Source organism: Aquarana catesbeiana, linkage group LG03 (genome assembly GCF_042186555.1).
Source record: "Aquarana catesbeiana isolate 2022-GZ linkage group LG03, ASM4218655v1, whole genome shotgun sequence".
NCBI classification, from domain to species: Eukaryota; Metazoa; Chordata; class Amphibia; order Anura; family Ranidae; genus Aquarana; species Aquarana catesbeiana.
The window spans coordinates 680,080,359-680,100,530 of record NC_133326.1 but is presented as its reverse complement, the minus strand read 5'-3'; the positions used below and the strand labels follow the sequence as shown (position 1 = coordinate 680,100,530).

Genomic DNA, 20,172 nt, shown 5'->3' with positions numbered 1-20,172 from the left:
ATGGACTTGTGTCTTTTTTCAACATCACCTACTATGTAACTATGTAAAAGAATGTTCCGAATCCATTGCTTCCGTGAGTGTTGGATCACTGATCCCCCTGCTGCACTTAGTGGTTCGATCCACCAGTCCTGAGTCACTACTGTGGACTGTAGTGATGTACAGGTCATCAGGAGAAACCACAGAGGGGACATTGGGGGATCAGGGATCCAAAACTCCAGGAAGTTTCAGATTTTGAACATTCTTTAGGTGGTGGTTACTTCTACAGCAAAGATCAGTAATGAGGGATGGGTAAGTATTTATTTTCGGAAAACCTTTTTTGGATCACAGTTAACTGATCTTCAAGGTCTAACAAGGAAAAACTCAGTGACTGAACATCTAACAGACAATCCTCTCAAGAAGGAGCATCTAATAAAGTATTTGTAAAATCAAATACCAAAATCTCTGCTAACATTATTATATATACATAAACCATCTGGATCACATTTAAGGGAATGAGATTTACATTTGCTAAATAAGGATGGATCTTTATTTTGGAAACAGAGTCATTTTTAAAGCTTTTTAGTTAAAGAGGATCTGCTTATAAACAGTAGAATGCTGATCATTTCTAAGACCAGCATGTAAACAGCCGTTGTAAACTTTTTTTTATTTTTAGGCTTATGCCGCGTACACACGGCCAGACTTTCCGACTGTGTGTAAGCCCCATCGGACTTTTTCTGTCGGCATTTCCGACGGACTCAGATATAGAACATGTTCTAAATCTTTCTGTCGGAAATGCCAACGGAGTTTAGCTCTTTGGCAAGTCCGCTCGTGTGTACGTGGCATTAGTCGTCTTTATTACAAAAGTATAAATAAATTATTCCTTCAGAGAAGTGCAGAACTCCATGAAAATGTTTTCTCCCATACAGTGGAGCTATGCCTGGGTTAATCCACTGCATGGGTTAACTGCTTGTTTTGTCTAGGGGCACACCCAAAGACTATACTTACCCAATCCTTCGATCGTCTGAAATATAGTGCTCCCCATGTCCAGCAATGGACTGTTCCTGCCGTCCTCATGTGTAGAGCGGGTCTATGGGGGTGATGACATCAGGAACATTCCATTCACAATTCTTCTTTAAATTCAGGTCAGGACCCAAACTGGGTTGTGGACATGTTTGGGATGGGTCACCAGTTGGCCATGTATCCAAGTATGAAATCAGCAGATCCTTGGGGGAGCGACAGCACACTGAATATGAATGATAGCATGGGCAATTATGGTGAGCTAGAGTGCATGTATTGTGAGTGATGGAGGGAATTGCCCAGACAAGAAACCTGGCAGTAGTTGGAAATTTCTACTATTAAAAGAAAATGCTACAATTGTATTTATTTTGGTTTTACTAAAGTTTACATAAAAGAGAGCCAACAATATATTCTATGTGGGGAAGCAATTAAGGCTTTACGTTTACAGCATAAAGAAAAAAAGTTCAAGGGGTTTAAAAAGAAAGGCTAAAAGGCATTCATTTAGCAAAACACACACATCATAAAAACAAAGTCCAGGAATACTTCGAAGGGAGATAACTCCAATAAATAACAGTGTTTGGACTGTGGAAGGGTAAATCATTTGTGGCAAAATCAGCTTGTAAGACAGTCATTCTAGGTAGATAGCTAGTGTAGGGATGTGTTCCCTAAAGGTTTGTTTACACCATGTGTAGTGGCCTGCATTTTTCCACACCAGATCAATGTATAGCCCTGCATATGGTTTTCTATGTGCTTTGTTCATATCACAGTGTTGTGTACATGTATATTGTGTTAAAATGCTACCTTTATGCATTTTAATGCAATGCACATGAAATTTAAGACATACATCAAAATAGTTGTTGTATTTTGACCCTTTTAAGTAGCATTTTAATGCAACATATTGGCAGGTGTAGTGCCCTTTATTTGTTGTTTGACATACCTTGATCATGTGCAAGAAAATGCAGGTCACTGTACATAGTGTGCATGGAGTACAATGATTTTACCAGTAGGGTGTGCTTAGTGGCTTCTTGTGATCTGCCAGACTGTTGAAATATCCAGAGTACTGTCCCAGGCATATATCATAACTAGCCATTTTTTTTGTTGGATAGGCAACCACTGATAGGCTTTTTGTCGGTGGGTTGGGCCTAGCTTCAGCAAATCTCCTAGGCATCTTTCTGGGTTGGAGGCACTTGCCTTTTCCCAGGCCTGAGGGCCTTGATCTTTGGGTGTACCATGTGCTAGCTACCATTTAAGATGGATCTCACCCATGCTGTTTATACTGCTATAAGATTATATTATTTGGGACAATGGAGAAACACCTAAATCTCCATTGGTTGAGGGCTACAGTTATTACTTGGTTCAGAAAAAACACAGGAACTCATGTGGTAATAGATGCCATCTCTGGGTAGATGAAGTATGGGCTCCATGCAGGGACTTGTAGATGCAAGAACATTGTGCTGCCCCTGGGTATTCCAGCTATCCCTGCCCCATTCTTTTTTGAATAAATGTTTAAAATACCATTCAAGAACCTTGGACTGCCATTATTGAGCAAAACCAAATATGAGTACTACACCTGGGGACAAATTTATTTCAGTTAGGGGTCCCACTTCCATTACACAAGGCCAAACCGAGTGGAGGCACTGCCGGGGAGATTTACTACGGAGTTGTAAGCAAAATGTGTAACTGAAACGTCTGATATTTGCAGTTAAATCAGGAATTGTATTTAAGTTCCACTAAAGAAGATCAATACCTAAACCTGTTTCTACAGAAAGAGCACAAGTATTTGTAATACAATTACAGAGGTTAAAAAATTATTGTTGTGTTTGAAGCTCACTTTACTTTTTATGTGGAGGCTTTCTGCAAGTGAGAAATAGAAAGGAGCCTGCAAGGGGTGTGTTTGGGAATTGCTCTTCTCATCTATGGACACACATCTATGAACAGGTCACTATACAGGTGACTATACAGGCCACTCGAGTCCTCCACACCAAACTCATCAAACCCTGTCTTTATTGAGCTGGCTTTGTACACAGGGGCACAGTCTTTTGTAGAACAGAGAAGGGTCTTCACCAAACTTCCCACAAGGGTGAAAGTGCACAGTTGTCTAAAATGTCATTGTATGATGTAGCATTACAGTATTCTTCACTTGAAAAACCTGAACTCAATTATACAGTGCATTCTGAAAGTATTCACAGCACTCCACTTTTTCCACATTTTGTTATATGTTACAGACCAATTCCAAAATGGATTAAATTCATTATTTTCCTCAAATTTTTTACAAATAATACCCCATAATGACAACATGAAACAATTTTGTTTTAAGTCTTTGCAAATTTATTAAAAATAAAAAAATAAAAAATCACAAGTATTCACAGCCTTTGCCATGACACTTGTATTTGAGCTCAGGTGCGTCCTGTTTCCACTGATCATACTTGAAATGTTTCTACAACTTGATTGGAGTCTACCTGTGATAAATTCATAAGGTACCACAGTTAACAGTGCATGTCAGAACACAAACCAAGCCATAAAGTCCAAGGAATTGTCTGTAAACCTACGAGACAGGATTGTATGGAGGCACAGATCTGGGGAAGGGTACAGAAAAACTTCTGCAGCATTGAAAGTCCCAATGAGCACAGTGGCCTTTATCATCCGTACATGGAAGAAGTTTGGAACCACCAGGACTATTCCTAGAGCAGACCGCCCAGCCAAACTGAGTTATGGGGGGAAAAGAGCCTTAGTCAGGTAGGTGACCAAGAACATGGTGGTCACTCTGACAAAGCTCCAGCGTTTCTCTGTCGAGAGAGGAGGACCTTTCAGAAGAACAACCATCTCTGCAGCACTCCACCAATCAGGCCTGTATAGTAGAGGGGCCAGATGGGAGCCACTATTCAGTAAAAGGCACATGACAGCCCACCTTGAGTTTGCCAAAAGGCACCTGAAGGACTCTCAGACCACGAGAAACAAAATTCTCTGGTCTGATGAAACAAAGATTGAATTCTTTGGCCTGAATGGCCAAAGAAGTAACCAGGCATCGCTCATCACCTGGCCAATACCATCCCTATAGTGAAGCATGGTGGTGGCAGCCTCATGCTGTGTGGATATTTTTCAGTGGCAGGAATTAGGAGACAGAGGGAAAGATGACTGCAGCAATGTACAGATACATCCTTGATGAAAACATACTCCAGAGAGCTCTGGACCTCAGACTGGGGTGAAGGTTCATCCTCCAACAGGACAATGACCCTAAGCTCATAGCCAAGATAACAAAGGCGTGGCATGGGACAACTCTGTGAATATCCTTGAGTGGCCCAGCCAGAGCCCAGACTTGAACCTGATTGAACAGCTCTGAAGAGATCTGAAAATGGCTGTGCACCAATGCTCCCCATCCATATTGATTGAGCTTGAGAGGTCCTGCAAAGAAGAATGAGAGAAACTGACCAAAAATAGGTGTGCCAAGCTTGTAGCATCATACTCAAAAATACTTGAGGCTGTAATTGGTGCCAAAGATGCTTCAACAAAGTATTGAGCAAAGGCTGTAAATACTTATGTACATGGGATTTTGTTTCCTTTTTTATTTTTAATACATTTGCAAAGATTTCAAACAAACTTCTTTCATGTTGCCATTATGGGGTATTGTTTGTAGAATTTTGAGGAAAATAATGTATTGAATCCATTTTGGAATAAGGCTGTAACATAACAAAATGTGGAAAAAGTGAAGCGCTGTGAATACTTTCTGGATGCACTGTATACTGTATATGATTTATTTTTAATGATTTGTAACCATGTATTTACAGTTTTTCAAATGTTTTAACCTCCAAGTTTGCTCACCTCTCTTCTTCAGAACAATCAATACAACACACAAAATAATCAAAACGAGCAAGACCCCTACTCCAGCAAGAATCTCTGTAAGAAAATGGAAGAATCAATAAAATTAGATATATTTAACAGAGAAGGCATACTTCTTTCCTATGGTGATCACATATCAACTAACAACCTTTTAGTTTATATATAGCCTTGGAGACGGTAAAGTAGTCTCTCCACTGACTCATTTGGGTTTGGGTGTTATAAGTAGACTGAAGAGTAAGAATACAAATCAAATTTCCCTCTCTTTACAACACAGAAGTAAATAACTACAGAGAACTGAGAGTCAGAAGCCTCAAGAGCTGAAGACATGAATAGGATGGGACCTGTTATCTGTTATGGTGTTGAGTTGACCAACTGCAAGCTTTTTGGCCAACTATTTCCAACTGACCAGACTAGGTCTAATCTTTTTTCATTGTGCACAGGCCAATGTTCAACATATATGGATTTCATAATTTATTCCAGGGAGCATGTTGGTTTGAACTCTTACCAGCTCTATATAGACTTTCTTACCAGTACAAGGGTATTATCTCATATATAATGGTATTCTACAGTGTATATTCAAGGGTACATAGGCCCTCAAAGTGTATAAATACACCCAACGAAGATCAAGCATGCAGCCTGAACAGCTTATTTATTCTTGGCTAGTAACCAATAAAGCTTTGAATCCAGAAGATCAACAAAAAAGACCAGGCAATTTGCATTTTCTAAAAGGAGATGGACAACATATTTCCCTGAGTAATATAAATTAAGTCTATTCATCCTTTACTGATTTGAGTTTTGTATCATTTAGTAGAATATCCCTCCTTATTATTTTCAACCCTTAACCTCTTACATGACATGTGATATGGCCACCCACTTACATGTCCTACAGTCTACATGTCTGAACTTTGTGACCTTTCAGCTGTTGCAATTGCAGACTCCTCGGAGTAGAATGACATAAAAGCTATGCAAGAAAAATGTACGTCATTTTCATAACCTATTTTAGATTATTATATTTTTACAGGATCTTGAAGTTTCTATTGTGTCCAGTTAGGATTTTAAATGTTTTGCCTATTGCCATATGGAAACAGAAAAAACAATGCAATGATGTTTAGCCCACTAGGCATGACTCGGTTTAGGTTCGCCATTACCAAAGCTCACCATGAATATTTAGGACCCACAAACTTAGAAGATTGTAAACTTTTGACTGAAAAACTTCTTTACCACCAGAATTAAAGTTAAATTAAAGTAGAAATATGACCTATTAAAAACATAATATGCACTGCAGCACTTAATTATTGGTCCATCCTCACTAACTGTTTTCTGCTCCTGCAAAGTGCCACAATAATTGTTGATCCCGCAAGTCCACTTAATGCAACCTCCTGTGATGTGGTGGCAACGATGTTGTACTGCTCCTGAACATTTGCAGGGGGTGTGGCTATCGGCATTGCAACTGCTGATTCATCAGCCTGTAGCCTGTCAATCAGCTCCTGGCCACAACTAGTCCTGGCCACTGCTTTCTGGATTGGCAGAATTTCCTGTTGGTGAAATCCTCCCACTGTGAGCTCCAGTACCTGGAGTATGTGAGACTCAAACGAAGGAGGATTTGGCTCAGTCAGAGCAGGTTAAAGCAGATTTTTCTTTACTTAATGAGGCTTGTGCATCACATACTGTAGTAACTGGATTTGGTATTTGTTTAGACAGTTGTACTGAGGACTTCAATGGATAATCCAATTCTGTATCTAGGAAAGGGTAGGCTTGCAGCAGCCATATTGTTACTATGTGTTGGACCTGTAAGGAAGAGCTGGCAATTCTGTGTAGGGAGGGATACAGTTTTTTTTACTTATTTATGTATTTTTTAATTGTTGGCATTAGTACATGTCCTTCATGGCAATGCCCACCTTTATTATGTTCAATCGCTTGCTTATTAGCCCTAAAAATGACCAGAATTGAATAACAAGACCCCTCCCCCCACCTATAGACTTCAATGTTGTTCACCGCAAAGTTTGAACAAGACGGTTAGCAAATTGAACCCAAAAAATTCACTCATACCTATTTTTCAACTACTTGACCTGTGTCACCCCCTGTGAGAAGTCTATCTATCAGACTCTGAGAAGTCTATCTATCAGAAAAGGGATATAAAGAGCAACTCTTATTTATCACAAAGGTGTAGATACATTTGCATTTCTCACTTTTCTTCATATTTCCTTTAACCCTGCTAACCCCCCTTTCCTTTGTCTCGAAACTCACTAATTTCCCCTATTTCGCCAACATTTAAAAAAGATAAAATCACAGGTTGCCTGGAATGACCTACACATATGGCAGTCTGATAATAGCTGCTGAATGACGCACTATCCCCAATCTACAGTAATGGCTGATTGGTGACGCACTATCCCCAATCTACAGTAATGGCTGATTGGTGACGCACTATCCCCAATCTACAGTAATGGCTGATTGGTGACGCACTATCCCCAATCTACAGTAATGGCTGATTGGTGACGCACTATCCCCAATCTACAGTAATGGCTGATTGGTGACGCACTATCCCCAATCTACAGTAATGGCTGATTGGTGACGCACTATCCCCAGTCTACAGTAATGGCTGATTGGTGACGCACTATCCCCAGTCTACAGTAATGGCTGATTGGTGATGCACTATCCCCAGTCTACAGTAATGGCTGATTGGTGACGCACTATCCCCAATCCTCAGTAATGGCTGATTGGTGATGCACTATCCCCAATCTACAGTAATGGCTGATTGGTGATGCACTATCCCCAATCTATAGTAATGGCTGATTGGTGAAGCACTATCCCAAGTCTACAGTAATGGCTGATTGGTGACGCACTATCCCCAGTCTACAGTAATGGCTGATTGGTGACGCACTATCCCCAATCTACAGTAATGGCTGATTGGTGACGCACTATCCCCAATCTACAGTAATGGCTGATTGGTGACGCACTATCCCCAATCTACAGTAATGGTTGATTGGTGACGCACTATCCCAAGTCTACAGTAATGGCTGATTGGTGACGCACTATCCCCAATCTACAGTAATGGCTGATTGGTGACGCACTATCCCCAGTCTACAGTAATGGATGATTGGTGACACACTATCCCCAATCTACAGTAATGGTTGATTGGTGACGCACTATCCCCAGTCTACAGTAATGGATGATTGGTGACACACTATCCCCAGTCTACAGTAATGGATGATTGGTGACACACTATCCCCAGTCTACAGTAATGGCTGATTGGTGACGCACTATCCCCAATCTACAGTAATGGCTGATTGATGATGCACTATCCCCAATCTACAGTAATGGCTGATTGGTGACGCACTATCCCAAGTCTACAGTAATGGCTGATTGGTGACGCACTATCCCCAATCTACAGTAATGGCTGATTGGTGACGCACTATCCCCAATCTACAGTAATGGCTGATTGGTGACGCACTATCCCCAATCTACAGTAATGGCTGATTGGTGACGCACTATCCCCAATCTACAGTAATGGCTGATTGGTGACGCACTATCCCAAGTCTACAGTAATGGCTGATTGGTGACGCACTATCCCCAGTCTACAGTAATGGGTGATTGGTGACGCACTATCCCAAGTCTACAGTAATGGCTGATTGGTGACGCACTATCCCCAATCTACAGTAATGGCTGATTGGTGACGCACTATCCCCAGTCTACAGTAATGGCTGATTGGTGACGCACTATCCCCAATCTACAGTAATGGCTGATTGGTGACGCACTATCCCCAATCTATAGTAATGGCTGATTGGTGATGCACTATCCCAAGTCTACAGTAATGGCTGATTGGTGACGCACTATCCCCAATCTACAGTAATGGCTGATTGGTAACGCACTATCCCCAATCTACAGTAATGGCTGATTGGTGACGCACTATCCCCAATCTACAGTAATGGCTGATTGGTGACACACTATCCCCAATCTACAGTAATGGCTGATTGGTGACGCACTATCCCCAATCTACAGTAATGGCTGATTGGTGACGCACTATCCCAAGTCTACAGTAATGGCTGATTGGTGACGCACTATCCCCAGTCTACAGTAATGGCTGATTGGTGACGCACTATCCCCAGTCTACAGTAATGGCTGATTGGTGACGCACTATCCCAAGTCTACAGTAATGGCTGATTGGTGACGCACTATCCCCAATCTACAGTAATGGCTGATTGGTGATGCACTATCCCCAATCTACAGTAATGGCTGATTGGTGACGCACTATCCCAAGTCTACATTAATGGCTGATTGGTGACGCACTATCCCCAGTCTACAGTAATGGCTGATTGGTGACGCACTATCCCCAATCTACAGTAATGGCTGATTGGTGACGCACTATCCCCAATCTACAGTAATGTCTGATTGGTGATGCACTATCCCCAATCTACAGTAATGGCTGATTGGTGACGCACTATCCCAAGTCTACAGTAATGGCTGATTGGGGACGCACTATCCCCAATCTACAGTAATGGGTGATTGGTGACACACTATCCCCAATCTACAGTAATGGCTGATTGGTGACGCACTATCCCCAATCTACAATAATGGCTGATTGGTGACGCACTATCCCCAATCTACAGTAATGGCTGATTGGTGACGCACTATCCCCAATCTACAGTAATGGCTGATTGGTGATACACTATCCCAAGTCTACAGTAATAGCTGATTGGTGATGCACTATCCCAAGTCTTCAGTAATGGCTTATTGGTGATGCACTAACCCGAGTCTACAGTAATGGTTGCAGGATGACATATTATCCCAAGTCTACAGAAAGAAAGAATTTGGTCAGGGGGACTCTGAATGAGGCCAATCACTAAATAGAGTAGACACATAGGATATAAAGCACAGTATTCCTTGTATGAGTTTACTACATAATATCTGACGAAAAGGGGGGGGTTTGGACTTTAAATGAGAGATGTATACCAAAAAGCAGTCAGTGCAAAGAACATTTTGCTATACCTTGCGAGATCATATACAGCATACTCAATGACAAAAAATGCATACACAAAATCGCATAAATGCCAGGCATGCTAAAAACCACATATACATATTGACACCATGGTACTTTGGCATATCATGGGGTGAAGACAAGTCCTACACAACATAGGCCACTGGGAGGGCTGGATGGTGTTTAAAAGTCTTGAGTGAAACAATGTAAAAGACATAAAATCATCTGTCTGGCATCATGCATCTATGTAGGCCCTACACATTTCGTTGGGGTATACCATCGTTGGGGTATATATCTTCAGGGGCAAATGCAATGGTGATCTATAAAGAGTCATAACCATATGGTATAATATTGTAGCTAAATAATAGGGGGTAATGAGTAGTAATGAGTAAGTAAAGTAAAGTAATGAGTGTAAGAGACAGAATGGGAATCCCTATACATACTCACATCAACTGTATAGATGTGAACAGAGGATCGGAGCTGCTCCAGATGTCTGGCATGGGAGCTGAGGTAAAGACATGTGGACAAGCCGGGAGCACTGTGGATTCCCCAGAGACAATGTGAATTAAAATCAGTAGTATATATTGAATGTATAATATTATTGATGAGAAGTGTGAAAAACCCATTCACCTGGTCAAGTGAAGGAAAAAACTAAGAATGAATGAAAGAACAAATACTCAAAAAGCAACTGAGTATGAGAAGAAAAGGAAAGAAACACATGCTGGGTGAGATGATGTAGAAACCAAAAGGGAAAAAAAAGGCATAGTGCTAAAAGTATAGGTAAAACCTATGGTGATTTACCTTGTTGGTTCACAAAGAACTGGGAACCAAAATCACAAGTGAATGCTTGCATGTAAGGTGCTGCCAGAAGGACACACAGACACCAAATAAGGGGAGTTAAATGCTCCCAGCTGATACGTGTCCCGCCCAGCGCCACACTTGCGTGGCAAGAAAGGGAAAGTGTCTATGCCAGACTGAAATAATCCGCCCATACAGGCTCAGATAACTCCCAAATGTCAGCCTGGATAGAAAGAAAAACCTGCTCATTCGGTGCGACATCAAAAGATGTCGCACACACTGAGCGGTAACGTGGTGCCGATGCGATGAGGGGCAAACCCGCCCAAACCACCACCTCCATCCACCGCGAATGGGGAGTAGGGAACAGGGGGGAGAGGGAGGGGCACCAAAATCACATCACAGCTCCCAGAGGACAGACAGGCAAGCAGCCCAACAATCTCTGCACAAACTAATCAGACCCTACCATGTGGAACAGGGTGCTAGGAACGAAAGATGATGGATTGAAATAAAAAGAAATATGTTGGTATGTCATGATAATCAAGAGAGTGTAATGTATAATAAAAACCATGATCAGGTCTATCATGGATTGCAAAAGTGCAATTGAAAGATACTTTGCAGACTGCTAAATGGTCAAATATACCTCTCCATTCCTATATGAAAATACCACAAACAGTTTGGGACTTAGTATGAGACGCATGCACCCATGCAACTCCATCCCTATATGTGAATAAAGGAAATGAAAAAAGGGGAATTACTGGGAGGGAGTGAGTAGTGCCACCCCCACCCAACATAAGTACGCCCCTGGGGAATATGAAAATATACCCCTGGTTCCCCTTTATATGCCAAGTTGCAGCAAGTCTACAGTATCCCAAATCTACAATAATGGGTGGTGGATGACACACTAATCTGAGTCTACAGTAATGGGTGCTCAATCACGCACTATCCCAAGTCTACAGTAATGGGTGGTGGATGACACACTATCCCAAGTCTACAGTAATGGGTGGTGGATGATGCAATAACCCAAGTCTACAGTAATGGGTGGTGGATGACGCACTCTCCCAAGTCTACAGTAATGGGTGGTGGATGATGCAATAACCCAAGTATACAGTAATGAGTGATGAATGACGCACTATCCCAAGTCTACAGTTATGGGTGCAGGATGATGCACTAACCCAAGTCTACAGTAATGGGTGCAGGATGATGAACTAACCCAAGTCTACAGTAATGGGTGCTGAAAAATGCATTAACCCAAGTCTACAGTAATGGGTGCTGAATGACGCATTAACCCAAGTTTACAGTAATGGGTGCAGGATGATGCACTAACTCAAGTCTACAGTAATGGGTGCAGGATTATGCACTAACCCAAGTCTACAGTAATGGGTGCAGGATGATGCACTAACCCAAGTCTACAGTAATAGGTGCAGGATGATGCACTAACCCAAGTCTACAGTAATGGGTGCAGGATGATGCACTAACCCAAGTCTACAGTAATGGGTGCTGAATGACGCACTCTCCCGAGTCTACAGTAATGGGTGCAGGATGATGCACTAACCCGAGTCTACAGTAATGGGTGCTGAATGATGCACTAACCCAAGTCTACAGTAATGGGTGCTGAATGACGCACTATCCCAAGTCTACAGTAATTAGTGCTGAATGACGCACTCTCCCGAGTCTACAGTAATGGATGCAGGATGATTCACTAACCCAAGTCTACAGTAATGGGTGCTGAATGACGCATTAACCCAAGTCTACAGTAATGGGTGTAGGATGATGCACTAACCCAAGTCTACAGTAATGGGTGCAGGATGATGCACTAACCCAAGTCTACAATAATGGGTGCAGGATGATGCACTATCCCAAGTCTACAGTAATGGGTGCTGAATGACGCACTCTCCCAAGTCTACAGTAATGGGTGCAGGATGATGCACTAACCCAAGTATACAGTAATGGGTGCTGAATGACGCACTATCCCAAGTCTACAGTAATGGGTGCAGGATGATGCACTAACCCAAGTCTACAGTAATGGGTGCTGAATGATGCATTAACCCAGGTCTACAGTAATGAGTAATGAATGACGCACTCTCCCAAGTCTACAGTAATGGGTGCAGGATGATGCACTAACCCAAGTCTACAGTAATGGGTGCTGAATGACGCATTAACCCAAGTCTACAGTAATGGGTTCAGGATGATGCACTAACCCAAGTCTACAGTAATGGGTGCAGGATGATGCACTAACCCAAGTCTACAGTAATGGGTTCAGGATGATGCACTAACCCAAGTCTACAGTAATGGGTGCAGGATGATGCACTAACCCAAGTCTACAATAATGGGTGCAGGATGATGCACTAACCCAAGTCTACAGTAATGGGTGCTGAATGATGCACTCTCCCAAGTCTACAGTAATGGGTGCTGAATGATGCACTATCCCAAGTCTACAGTAATGGGTGCTGAGTGACGCATTAACCCAAGTCTACAGTAATGGGTGCAGGATGATGCACTAACCCAAGTCTACAGTAATGGGTGATGAATGATGCACTCTCCCAAGTCTACAGTAATGGGTGCAGGATGATGCACAAACCCAAGTATACAGTAATGGGTGCTGAATGACGCATTAACCCAAGTCTACAGTAATGGGTGATGAATGATGCACTATCCCAAGTCTACAGTAATGGGTGCTGAGTGACGCATTAACCCAAGTCTACAGTAATGGGTGCAGGATGATGCACTAACCCAAGTCTACAGTAATGGGTGATGAATGATGCACTCTCCCAAGTCTATAGTAATGGGTGCAGGATGATGCATAAACCCAAGTATACAGTAATGGGTGCTGAATGACGCACTATCCCAAGTCTACAGTAATAGGTGCTGAATGATGCATTAACCCAAGTCTACAGTAATGGGTGATGAATGATGCACTCTCCCAAGTCTACAGTAATGGGTGCTGAATGACGCACTATCCCAAGTCTACAGTAATTAGTGCTGAATGACGCACTCTCCCGAGTCTACAGTAATGGATGCAGGATGATTCACTAACCCAAGTCTACAGTAATGGGTGCTGAATGACGCATTAACCCAAGTCTACAGTAATGGGTGTAGGATGATGCACTAACCCAAGTCTACAGTAATGGGTGCTGAATGATGCACTATCCCAAGTCTACAGTAATGGGTGCTGAATGACGCACTCTCCCAAGTCTACAGTAATGGGTGCTGAATGATGCACTATCCCAAGTCTACAGTAATGGGTGCTGAATGACGCATTAACCCAAGTCTACAGTAATGGGTGCAGGATGATGCACTAACCCAAGTCTACAGTAATGGGTGCTGAATGACGCACTATCCCAAGTCTACAGTAATAGGTGCTGAATGATGCATTAACCCAAGTCTACAGTAATGGGTGATGAATGATGCACTCTCCCAAGTCTACAGTAATGGGTGCAGGATGATGCACAAACCCAAGTATACAGTAATGGGTGCTGAATGACGCATTATCCCAAGTCTACAGTAATGGGTGCAGGATGATGCACTAACCCAAGTCTACAGTAATGGGTGCTGGATGATGCACTAACCCAAGTCCACAGTAATGGGTGCTGAATGATGCATTAACCCAAGTCCACAGTAATGGGTGCTGAATGATGCACTATCCCAAGTCTACAGTAATGGGTGCTGAATGACACACTCTCCCAAGTCTACAGTAATGGGTGCAGGATGATGCACTAACCCAAGTCTACAGTAATGGGTGCTGAATGATGCATTAACCCAAGTCTACAGTAATGGGTGCAGGATGATTCACTAACCCAAGTCTACAGTAATGGGTGCTGAATGACGCACTCTCTCGAGTCTACAGTAATGGGTGCAGGATGATGCACTAACCCAAATCTACAGTAATGGGTGCAGGATGATGCACTAACCCAAGTCTACAGTACTGGGTGCTGAATTACACACTAACCCAAGTCTAAAGTACTGGGTGCAGGATGATGCTCTATCCCAAGTCTACAGTAATGGCTGGTGGATGACACACTAACCTAAGTCTACAGTAATTGCAATGGATGATGCACTAATGTAAAACTACAGCAATTGCCCCTGGATGACACACACTACAACCCAAGCCTACAGTAATGGCTGCAGGATGAGGCACTAATCCAAGTCTAAAATAATGGCTGCAGGATCATGAGGCACTAACCCAAATCTACAGTAACAGTTGATGAATGACACACTAACCTGAGTCTACAGTAATATGTGCTGGATGACACACTAACCTGGTAGCATCTTCAGGTCAGAGAGAGTGCTGCTCGTGGAAGTTTCTGTGGTGCGTGTAGGGACACCTGTAAAGTGTTTATTATGTTAAATCCAGCTCATTTCACATCAGTATTATAGAGAGTCAGAGACAGAACATTTTTGCTTTATGACACACTAACCCAAGTCAACAGTAGCATTTGCTGGATGACGCTCTAGTGTGACAACTTTGGTAGGTCAGGGACATGCTGATCAAAGTCTGCGTGCTTGTAGGATTTTCTGTGGTGTGTGTTGTGGAGCAACCTGAAAATGTTTTCTTATGTTAAGCCTAGGTCATTTCATGTCACAATCAGAGAGAATCAGGGACAAAGCATAACTTACTGTACAAGTGAAGAATGTACCTACATGAGTCAAATGAGAACACAAAACATCAAATTTCATCTCAGCTGTGGACTAATAATTTATAAGTTAAATATCTGTTCTGCCAATGTTGAATTCTTAAAAAAAAAAAAAAAAAAAAAACTGTAGTCTTTGTGTCTGCTTTGCCATCTGATATAATTTCTTACTGAGTCACTTAGGGCTCCACTGAGCTTGACCCCTGCACTATGTTGTCAATTATTTCTAACCCCTCCATTATATACACTGTGTTGCAAATTACATATTTCTGACCCTTGCACTCTCTTATTTTGTAATTGCATACTCCTGACCCAAATCTTCATTGTCTTAACAGTTGCTAGTTGCTATGTAGCCCTTAGGGCTCTTTCACACATGCAGACTGTTCAGGTCCGCCTGTCAGTCTTTTCAGGCGGACCTGAACAGAAGCTCCATGTACCTCTATGGAGCGACAGATGTCAGCGGTGACATGTCCGCTGACATCCGATCCGATTCCTCTCCGCTAAATCCAGACGGATGGAAACCCCATTTTCCATCCGTCTGGTGGATCGGATGAAAACGGACAGGTGGTCCGTTTTCATCTGACCCCCTATAGTGGAAAGTGGAGATCTGACAGGTCCATCTCTGCACAGTGAGCAGAGACAGACCTGTCATTTGCCATCTCAGCGGGGATCAACGGAGCGATCCCTGCTGTGCAAGCGGAGTCTGTGAAAACGGACATTCATGTGTGAAAAGGGCCTTTTCATTAGTATCAAAATATCAAGTGTCCAAGAAACTTTTTTCTCTCAATTTCAACAAGTCCACAAAGAAAAAAGTATAAGTTGAAAAATATATCAATATAATAATGTCCCATAAAGCGACTCTTGTGATGATGATCCAGATAAAAAAAGAGAGAGTGTGACTTCACACACGTGCTCCCCCTGTGTGATTGTGCTCACCTCAAATAGTGTGGACGCACAATCAAGTTTGGTCTACACAAGTAGCTGAACCACTTCTGGGCTCTAAATAAAGCAGGCTTTTGCAGGATCCCACGGGTAAATCCAGAGATGTTATCCTCAATTTAAAGTAAGAAAGAGGCTGGATAGTGCATTATCATTTGATTATTAGTTTATTGTAGGTAAAAAACATCAGGGTACTCACATTTCACAGGTGCTTCCAGTGCATCAAACTACAGAAAACATTCAGTATAAAAAAACTCTCTCCAAACGGCTTGCAAGCTTGTGTGTATTAGCAGCTTACTCAAATGAGCATGTAACTGTCTCCTCCACCATCCTGGCCCCTCCCCTTTGCGTGACGACACAGGGCTAATCACGTCTCTTCCTCAGGGGGATATGATTGGATGGTGGAGACTGCTAGAATATATACTGTGTTGTTGGCCATTAAAGTGAAGCCGCGATATGCACCATTTTCTTGTAGGTCTACCCTGAATAGTAAACTACAACCGTGTCCATGTTAATGAAGCCACAGATCGCCGGTAATGTTGTTAACTACAAGCACTCAGAAAAACCTCATTAGAACCCCCAGACAGGAAAAACAATATATGTAGCATTCCCTAATTCTTTATTACAGTAATGATCCACTAATAACCCCATTAACACAGTATATGAATATTCGGATCATATCGCACCATTAACCCCATAATAATGCTTCCCCCTAAAGAGGAATAACAATGTATATACTATTCTTTAGTTTATTATTACAGTACTAATCACTGTTAACCCCATTATTTTAGTATATACATAGCTGGATCATATCGCTCCGTTATCCCCATAATAATGCATCATATGGATTGCTAGCTAACAACATACAGCTAAAAAAATAACAAACTAGCATCTATTACTCATCAATGGAAATAGCAAAACATATTTTAACATAAAATTAAATTAAAAAACAATAATAATAAAAAATATAAATATATTATGATTTTAACCCTTGTTTCCCATTTTTTATTATAAATAATAAAAATATTATATATATATATATATATATATATATATATATATATATATATATATATATATATATATATATAAAAGAAGCCAAATTTGACCTATCCAACAAGGAATATTTATTCAAAAATCCTAGCACAGCTCCTAGGTGGTAGTGCAACAAAATAAAATGAAAAACCCCGGAGGGAGATAGTACTGAGTTAGACCAATCATAGAACAAGTACATAGTGTCATAGACTATACCCTAATCCCAATTAAACTCTATATGGAGGAAGGGTGATGGCTGACTACACAAAAGAAAGTGGGGGAGGGGAAAGGGAGGGAACCAATATACCACCCCCTCAATATTGGCAATAAATCACTGTATAATATGACAACACCCATCATCCCATAACAGAGAGCCTGGAAAAATAAATACAAATAAACAAACAAGGGGTCATCCCATTTTAGCGATTACTTAGAAAGCACTGGAGATCAAACTCTTTGTTTAGACTCCCCGGCGATAAAGTCCCCAATTGGTATATCCACCAGGACTCACGCTTGCTGATTTCTCTAATATAATTACATCCTCTCCAATGATGCTTAGGGGCCTCTATCCCCCAAAATTGCATCCCTTCCGGATTCTTGTTGTGCTGTATCCATAAAATGAATAGACAGGTGGTGTTTATCAAATCCATTTCTTATATTCCTCACGTGTTCTTCCATTCTAACTTTGGGAGCTCTCTCCCAGAACATCAAAGGCCTGGGTGGTGGAGGTTCTACCACATTGTGTGCAATCCTGTCCCTCAAATTGGGGGCCCTTTTATAAACAATTTTTTGTTTATCAGACAAAGAATCACATAATAATGTATCCTGCTTTAACACCTGCCAATACTTATGGGGCGTACACGCGGTCGGACTTTTCAGCTACAAAAGTCTGACAGCCTGTCCAACAGACTTTCGACGGACTTTTGATGGCCTTTTGGCGAACTTTCTAATGACCGGACTTGCCTACACACGATCACACCAAAGTCCGATGGATTCGTACGTGATGACATACACCGGACTAAAATAAGTAAGTTGGTAACCAGTAGCCAATAATAAAGTAAAGGAAAAAGCTGCTGCGCCCACCAAACAAACCAAATATATATATAGAATACAAAGTGTAGTAAAAACGATAAGCTGCCAACACCACCAATTAGACTAATTGTGACAACAAATATAAGAAAAAAAGTGTAGCGCTATAGTATGTCAGTCAAAAACATTAAGGTGTACTGATTGACCAGTAGTGTATATCCCAAAAGTTAAATAGTATTGGATCACATATACAAAAGCAATAAAACAGTGAAAATTCAAAAATTGAAAAGAAAACACTCTTATTAAAACCTTTAAAATATATCAATATAAAGAGTGTATATCACACAGATTAAACCCAAACCCTTATAGCTAACCACAAGCATATAGGGATGGGAGCAAGTGATAAGTCCCTGAAGTGAGAGAAGTTCTTTTGATCAGGTAGAGACCTCTTAAAACATGGATCCAGATCTCATAGAAATGGTTGTTAATGGTGGACTCCTCCACTGATCAGCCTGATGGAAAGAATAACATAAAATGCCCTTACCAGACGCGGTGGACTCACAAGCCATACAGCGGTGAGTCATACGAGCTTGAACCGTGTAGCACGGTAGGGTTATAGTTGTTCCTGGTCTGCAACCTGATGGTCTTGAGAAGGACTCCAGTCCTGAGCAGTCTCTCGATTCGTCCTCCAGCACTCTCTTGGGTCTCAGGTAGTTAGAGGTAGGGAAAAAGTGGACGAAAGGTGTCCCCAATGCTGATTTGAGCACTTTTTATTAAATAGCGCAGCAGATGAGAGGTTAGCTGTACCCCAGTTGATGTCTTTTCAGACGAAACGCGTCGGGTGTAGGACGCTACCTTATACCATCTGTCTACTGCGCTAATTACGTTTTTATGAATGTTTGTTTTTATTTGGAACTTTTTCGTTGGAAATTTTTTATACAATAAATCTCCTGATTGATTGGATTTACACTATGTGGAGCTTCTTTTCGTCCACTTTTTCCCTACCTCTAACTACCTGAGACCCAAGAGAGTGCTGGAGGACGAATCGAGAGACTGCTCAGGACTGGAGTCCTTCTCAAGACCATCAGGTTGCAGACCAGGAACAACTATAACCCTACCGTGCTACACGGTTCAAGCTCGTATGACTCACCGCTGTATGGCTTGTGAGTCCACCGCGTCTGGTAAGGGCATTTTATGTTATTCTTTCCATCAGGCTGATCAGTGGAGGAGTCCACCATTAACAACCATTTCTATGAGATCTGGATCCATGTTTTAAGAGGTCTCTACCTGATCAAAAGAACTTCTCTCACTTCAGGGACTTATCACTTGCTCCCATCCCTATATGCTTGTGGTTAGCTATAAGGGTTTGGGTTTAATCTGTGTGATATACACTCTTTATATTGATATATTTTAAAGGTTTTAATAAGAGTGTTTTCTTTTCAATTTTTGAATTTTCACTGTTTTATTGCTTTTGTATATGTGATCCAATACTATTTAACTTTTGGGATATACACTACTGGTCAATCAGTACACCTTAATGTTTTTGACTGACATACTATAGCGCTACACTTTTTTTCTTATAAACCAGTAGCCAATAGCTGCCCTAGCGTTGGTTTTTGTCCGTCGGACTAGCATACAGACGAGCGGATTTCTGGGTCCAGCGGAGTTATGATGTAAAGATTTGAAGCAAGTTCCAAATCTAAAGTCCGTCAGATTTGCGACTCGAAAAGTCCGCTGAAAGTCCGGGGAAGCCCACACACGATCCAATTGTCCGCCGGATTTGGTCCGTCGGCGTCCGTCGGACTTTTGTAGCCGAAAAGTCCGACCGTGTGTACGCGGCATTAGTAATAATCTTTCTACATCCTTTTTTTGTAAGTCATGATCCAAAACCAAACAAGCCTCACTGCCCAGATGTCTCTCTCTACCTGTATTGTC

At 41.7% G+C, this 20,172-nt stretch overlaps 1 protein-coding gene across 2 annotated transcripts in view; it reads right to left on the bottom strand.

Moving 5' to 3' along the window:
• The window catches only part of LOC141133520 (uncharacterized), a 151,511-nt gene that overhangs the window by 12,334 nt on the left and 119,005 nt on the right, over positions 1-20,172 (bottom strand). The window contains exons 5-6 of one of the 2 annotated variants that reach the window (XM_073622946.1): positions 14,863-14,928; positions 4,816-4,890 (exon numbers count right to left, since the gene is read on the bottom strand). In XM_073622946.1, the coding sequence (XP_073479047.1) occupies positions 4,816-4,890; positions 14,863-14,928 (141 nt within the window). The remainder of the gene's footprint in view (positions 1-4,815; positions 4,891-14,862; positions 14,929-20,172) is intronic. The other variant, XM_073622947.1, reaches the window with a different exon arrangement.